Source organism: Carassius gibelio, chromosome B7 (assembly GCF_023724105.1).
Source record: "Carassius gibelio isolate Cgi1373 ecotype wild population from Czech Republic chromosome B7, carGib1.2-hapl.c, whole genome shotgun sequence".
NCBI classification, from domain to species: domain Eukaryota; kingdom Metazoa; phylum Chordata; class Actinopteri; order Cypriniformes; family Cyprinidae; genus Carassius; species Carassius gibelio.
This window is the reverse complement of record NC_068402.1, coordinates 41,324,929-41,331,854: the sequence shown is the minus strand read 5'-3', so window position 1 is coordinate 41,331,854 and position 6,926 is coordinate 41,324,929. Positions and strand designations below refer to the sequence as shown.

Here is a 6,926-nt window from a genome sequence, read left to right as displayed (position 1 = left end):
ACAGGTTAATTACTAACTTAAAAATGTATAGCTCATTATTACTTAATGTTAGTTAACACATTAACCAATGTTAACACATGAGATCCTTTTGTGAAGTGTTACAGTTTTTTTGGGGGGTGAAATATGATCAAATAAGCAAATACTCGATCTAAAGGTCAAGAGGGGTGAACATCTAAACATCATGAAAGCCACACATCATTAGAAAGACTAGCATTTCACTAGCAGTTTGTCTATACTATACAGTGTGCCTAACTATGAATGCACATTTTAAGCATATGACATACAAGATTAATTATATAATAAACATCCACAATCATGATAAAAATAAAAAAAATACTCACCTTCCGCAGATGAAAAATGAAAAACAGACAACCTGACATTTCTTTCCAGTTTGCACAACTGCTTTATTCTGCCTCTAGAAAGGGCCTGAGCCCTAGAATACACCTGGCTTAATAACAAGGTGGGTTACAAGATTGCAAATCCAAATGACATTCTGTTAAAGAGCAAAAACAACAGCATCATTCATGAAACATCGGACAAGAAGAATGGGGAGAAAAAGCATCCTGGCTTCATCAGTTTTGCACAACCTGACCACAAAAGAAGGAACTCTCAAGGGAAAAAGTCATTAGTGAAAGTGCAAAAGAAAAATTAAAAATACAAACAGATACACCCTATAGAGCACAACTACAAACACATTTACACACGGTGGCCACTACATCCTAAACCAATCTACCTACACAAACCCAATTCGGTGTGTTTAAGAGTCGAAATACTGAGCGGGAGCGAGGACAAAAACCAGATCGAACCTGCGTTTAGCATCAAGCAGCATTGGTTTCTAACCAAAGTCGAATAGAAATCCATTATCACTCAGCCTAACTGATCTACGACTCAACAAAAAAACTAAATAAGGGGCGATTCAGCATTGTGGTGTGAAGCAAACGAAAAACACAAAATGCTTCAAGTTTATTATCAATGAAAATTGATGCATTTGCTTCAGCTAATGAAAGCCCCTTATAGATTACTAAATAAGTTAACTCTCCAAACATCTTCAGAGTTAGCATACTGAACGCAGACAGTAACAGAAACCATGACGAGCTTTAGCCAGCATTCCACATACAAATGATAAAGCAACACACTCGCCTGAAAATAAATATACACTTGATTATTAAGAAAAAAAAAAGACTACAATTACAAAAACATTCTGGTGTATGAAAACGTAACAATCGCATCAAAAATGCTCAGCACACATTTGTCGGAAACTGCCCGGCAGAGCAGGCGCAAAATCACAGTTATGTTTCTCATCAATCCTGAGGATCCCGTTGAATGTCTTTGTCACAGTGAAAGAGGTTCCACGCAGTCCCTGCAGTTACGTATTTTACTTGACTTTTAAATGTACCCTACACAACAGTACACAGTACGTCACCTTTGCTTCAGGAGTCTCGCACCCGAGACGGTAACAGCAGCTAGATTTTGTACAAATGAGAAGGTTTCTAATTCGGAAATGATCTCGTTCTGTGCATAGCATAAAGCTGACCTGCAAAAGAGATGTTAAACATTAACAATACACATTAGAGGAAAGCAAAAAAAACACAGCGGCCCTCTTTGTTTATTCGCTCAGAGCCGTCCCCTCGTGCATTTAGGCTTTTAATAAAAAGTAATGGAGGCACTTGCTGGGCTTGTGGTTTGATTAGTATTTAGGCTGTCATAATAAACCACCGACCCACAACAGATTCACAAGTCAACTGTCATGCACGGAGTGCGTCAGACGTTCAGCTTCGTGTTAAGTGCACCGCAGATGAATCTATTGCCGTAATGGAATGCAAATTGAATCAAAACAACACTGTTCAAGGCTGCAGTCCAAGTTTGTTCTGCCTTGCAGCCAAGGCTAGAGCCGAGCCTGAGGCCCGTAACCACACAGTACATCCTTCCAACACGTCAAACCCTTCGACGGTAGTGTCTGAAGAACAGTGAGCGACATCAAATCAGTTAAACGTTCCTCCCAACCGAGGACCCCACCATTTTCTCAGCGTATTTTAAAGCTGCGGAGGAGAAACAACGCGATTAGCTGCATAAACCACAATGCAATACCTGTGAAGGATATTTGAAGAAGACATTTACCCTGGATAGGTCTAAGAGCTCTTTTCTGAAGGTCCACAGCGTTCGTTATTCAGAGGGCTGGTTTGGATTCTCCTCTGAGTCATACTAGTGGAGTAGTGAGGGAACATCAAGGACCTGCTCCCTAAAAAAAAAGAGGAGAATACAGGGTAGTGTTCAGTTATGATCCCAGGACATCTCCTCACTAAATTTAAGAAGCCATGGTGAAGTCTTAAAACTTCAAATAATTCTTAAAAGCTGCAGCCTGGATTATTGTAAAAGGGAAAATTCTTGAAATGTTATTTTAAGACCAAAGCAAAGATACACACAAACACACACAGGCAATTTCTGGTTTTAGTTAGCAATTTTTGCGGTTCATTAAATAACGTTAAATGTCATAATGCATACTGATAATGAAAAATTAGAGATAAATGTGCTAAACTGATTGGTTTTGCTGCAATGTGAAAATATATATACACATACTTAAGTAAAAATGTGAAATAATTGTATGCAAACTAATGTATATTTATACAGTATTTTTATATAATAATTACTAAGATTGTTCACTGACAAGCTGTCGCAAACATACTCAAAATATGATCATGGTTTGGCGCAGCCTATCAGTGAACAACGGCTCTGTGTAGTAAATGCTGCTCTATGTGAAATCTATAAATAAATACATTATATATTACAGAGAGAGAGATCTTTTTTTTTATATAGTATTGAAATCACAGTTTGTGAGATTTGCCCACTGACCAATTGCTGACAAACATGTTGTAAATGCTCACCAGTGACAGGTGAGGCCATGACAGCATGGCTGGAGCCTGCAGCAGCGGGGTGATAGAGCGAGGCCAGGTTGTTAGGTGTGTAGTTGCGGAGCAGGTTGATGACATTCCAGTCGGCCTGCATGCTGTTGGGAGACGGAGTGGGAGTCACCTTAACTGAAGACAAGGGTGAGCTCGCCTGCAACGAGGATTTCGCATTTCTGCCAGTGGGCACAATCCGGTTGAAATCCTCTCCGAGCCGTCCAGATGCAGTATGTAGAGGCTCAAAGGACTTGTGTCTCTTGCTAGAGGGTTCGCCAACGTCTGTTTGCGCCAAGTTTCGGAAACGGTCCGAAAGGCAAAGTCTAGCTGGATCTGTGGGCCAAACCATTCCGTTTTTGCCCAAGCTTGCCCTCTGATTCATCTCATGATCCAGACCAGGCCTCTGCTTGGACAACTCTCGATCGATTACCAATGGCACATTTAATTTTCTGCTAGATTCTTGCTCTGAGATTCTAGAAAGCGAGCTGGTTGAATCGGATTCCCTGCCTCGTTGGCCCTCCTGGTGCTGATCTCTCCAGCGCTCCTTCGCAGGAGAAATCTTAGACATCTGAGGCTGTTTCGCAAGCTTTTCCCCAAGTTTTTCTGGTTGCCGTATTGGGGATTTGGTCCGACGGGGATGCTTCCCGTTAATGTGGGGCAAAGGAGTGATGTCTTTGCCCTCAAGAGCCGGCGGGCAACCAGTGTACCGTTTCGGTTTCTGAGATCCCCTGTATCCATTCTTCTTGACATCAGACTTCTCCTTGTGGATGAGTTTTTTATGCATCAAGAGAACCTCAGGGTAAAGGGTTTCATAAGAGCAAGAGGTACATGTGTTAGATGGTAACAGGTTTCTGGGTACTGAGGTAGCAGATACAGGAAGTGGCACTTTGAGAGACAAATTCAAAGGTGCTTCGGTAGCCTCCTTCTCCATTTTCGGGTTTACGGATAATGGGTATTTTTTGTTGACCTCACCCACAGGGGTGTAAGGAGCTGCAACGGGAGCACTAACATACTCTTGCTTGACTTGAATGGAAGGATTTTTGCTGTTAATAATGGCTTGGCTCAAGCCTGGGTTATGTTTAACACTGGCAGGCAGAGGTTTAGGAGCAAGCCACTGTTTGACTGGTTTTAAGGCTTGTTTGTCATCTACATTCTTGGGAGGTTCAATGGCCTTGATGATATTTCTAGCAGATGGTGTTGCAGGAATGTTCGGGATTTCTGTGAAAGGTTTGTCCTTGTGACGTCTGTCTAGATGGTACCTCAAAGACGTTTTCTGTGCTGCGGCGTAGTCACAGTATTCACATTTATATGGTTTTTCACCTGTGAAATGATAAGAGAGACATCAATGTTTACATAAGACATAAAATAGCCAAACTACATTCATCCTGGAATACAAGACATTGGGGTCAGAAAGCAAGACAGAAATAGACCCAATATGGTTTATAAAGTCAACACAACAAAGAACTAACCAGTATGTGTCCTGAGATGAATATTGAGGTAATAGTTTGAGCGGAAAGTCTTGCCACAGTAACTGCATTTTCTTGGAGGAAGAATTTTCAATTTCATTTTTCCCGATCCTTCCTCATTTTTTTCTGTAGGAAAAGTGTCATGTTAATTTTAGCCTTAAATGACACATGGTATTCCAGAATAGAAATTTAAACTGCAAGCTGCACTACAGAATGTCCTAGAGTCAAATATGCATGAGTTTTCTTCGACCAGCAGAGGGAACCCTAAGGTCTGCACCGAAGTTCTGCAATTAAACCCTTGAGACAGAATAAGCTTCTTCTGTAGTAAAGAGTCTGCATTTCTGGGTAATTCTAGTGTACATTATTCAAAAAGATGACAGCAATCTTGAGCACTCTGTGGATGAACTTCTGACAGATGATGGCAAGTTGTTTTAAGAAGCAAATAAGAACTTATAAAAAATGAAAACAATACAAAGCACTTGGTTAATAATACCTGGATTAAAGGCGTCAACTGGCGCTCCCTCTTCGGAGCCATCCTCTGAGTACTCCTCGGCTCGGTCAAGAGATGAACTACTACAAGAGCCTATGCTTTGGGCCCTCCCGTCTGTAGGTGTGGTGGGACTCTCTGCTCCCCCTCGTTCCTTCTTGTGGATTCTAGAATGGAGGACCAACTGATGATATGTCCGGAAGATCTTGCCACACTCTTCGCAGTTTGTTGGCTTGTCTTTACGAATCAGACTTTTTTGCTCAGGTGATGGTGAAGGAGTCTCGCTAGGCTTGAGGTCACTTCGTAGGCCTCGTCTGGGTTTATCTCCAGCCCCAGAATCCCAAATGGCCCCTAGTTCCTCTTTTTCAGAACCAGAGTCCTCGTTGTCAGAGTTTGAGTCGGCATTGAGCTCCTTGGCCAAGTTCGGACCTGCTGCGATCTTGCCCCTGGTGGCCAACTGCCAAGCCTGGTAGGTGTTAAAAGGATCAAGTTGGGATATCCAGCGTCCAGATGGATGACTCTGTTCAGCTTCTTCTCTTGCACCTGAAGGATGCAACTGTAGAGTCTGCAAAAATGTCTTCTGAGATACAGGAACCTCCTCAGCTGGTTGGCTAACAGAGGAGTCGTTCTCATCCACTTCCAGTTCACGATTGTGGACCTTGCTGTGCTCAGCCAGAACTTCCTTGTTTAGGAAAAAGAAGCCACATACCATGCACATTTTGTATGACGTGTCCACAGGTGATGGAGGTTGGTCTTGAATGACGTCATTAACGGTGGCAGGGATCTCCTGGTCCTGGTTTTTGTTTTTAGCCTTTCCACCATGGGTTCTCATGTGGTTCTTCAAGAACCACGGCTCTTTGAAACGACGTCCACAGAGGCTGCAGCAGTACGTGAAAGAGTCTTTGTGTTTCCGCATGTGCGTTTCCAGCTCGGTCGCATCTGCAACGGCCTGGCCGCACACAACGCAACACAGATCCTCATTCTTTTCCACAGCTTGGCAGGTCTTAGAACGAGCCCTTTCGCTGGGAGTTAAGAATTCCGCTTCCACACGCAACACTGCAGGAGCGTGGAATGTTGTGGGATGCTGGGAAAGAAGGTGTGGTCCCAGGTCTTCCTGATGCAGGAAAGTCTCCTCACAAAACATGCAGTCTAGAGGTAGGCTACTTTCTGCCAGTGTGTCTAGTTTTTCCACCACGCTGGCGTGGGGCGTCATGCTAGATCCAGTACCAGGCATGCTTGCATTGCTGTGGCTGAGAATGTCATGACCTAGTCCATCAGGACTTTCCAAATATGGGAACAATGGGTGGGTAGGCATGTCAGCAGGAATTTACTTGGGTATTTCTTTCTTATTTAGTTTCAGTTGAAAGCTTGTATGAAACCATATGTTGAAAGTTATGAGACATGTGAAGAATCATTCATTTGAAACACTCATGAAGGACATCATGCATTAGATTACACAATATCAAATAACTCTTAACACTTCCATGGAACTTGCCTAATTTTCCAAACAGGCTTTTTACATTTCAGTACAGTATGTATGCTAAGAGTTTCAGTAAACCCCTGTGAGGCATCATGTACAGGAGAAGCAGTCGAGGCTTGCCAGTCACTGCCAGGTAATGGGGCATACACTTGATCAGTTGATTTCTTGTGATTCACACAGAGGAATTGTCCTGACAGGCAAAACCTGAAATGAAAAAAAAAACAAAAAAACAAAGTCAGGTGTGGCCAGTTCTGTGGAATGTAATCAACTCTACGACTACACTTACAGATGATAAAATTAATGGGGGAGAGAAAACAAGTGCTCATCTCTTACTTAATATGAAACATGAACTGTCACATGGATCATTAAAAAAAGATTAGCAACCACACAGGGCTGAGTTTGATGTTTTGCTTAAGTTTCTAAAGTAAACTCGAGACAAAAGAAAAGTTGTTTTATGTACACTTCACCAGTTGCAGCAAATGTGGATTAAATACAGAGCAAGCAATAATCTAAACTCATTTCTAAAACAAAAACAAGCATTCAATATTTTGTTGTTAGAGCAGCTTTCATTTTAATTTAGAATACATGCATCA

The 6,926-nt window shown here is 42.2% G+C and overlaps 1 protein-coding gene across 1 annotated transcript; it reads right to left on the bottom strand.

Moving 5' to 3' along the window:
• Positions 1-379: 379 nt before the first annotated feature.
• LOC127962340 (zinc finger protein 217-like) lies at positions 380-6,550 on the bottom strand. Its single transcript, XM_052561913.1, has 5 exons — positions 4,860-6,550; positions 4,370-4,492; positions 2,883-4,220; positions 2,119-2,239; positions 380-2,039 (listed from the first exon to the last, which is right to left on the bottom strand). The coding sequence occupies exons 1-4, from the start codon at positions 6,166-6,168 to the stop codon at positions 2,130-2,132; spliced, it is 2,880 nt and encodes a 959-aa protein (XP_052417873.1). The 5' UTR covers positions 6,169-6,550; the 3' UTR covers positions 380-2,039; positions 2,119-2,129.
• Positions 6,551-6,926: the final 376 nt, after the last annotated feature.

What these genes read in the sequence shown, in the direction of transcription:
- LOC127962340 (XM_052561913.1), bottom strand. Translation starts at nt 6,168, where the DNA reads ATGCCTACCCACCCATTGTTCCCATATTTGGAAAGTCCTGATGGACTA. An exon ending in AGTTGACGCCTTTAATCCAG is followed by an intron (nt 4,493 to 4,859) that starts GTATTATTAACC and finishes CTTTTCCTACAG; the next exon opens with AAAAAAATGAGGAAGGATCG. An exon ending in TCATCTCAGGACACATACTG is followed by an intron (nt 4,221 to 4,369) that starts GTTAGTTCTTTG and finishes ATCATTTCACAG; the next exon opens with GTGAAAAACCATATAAATGT.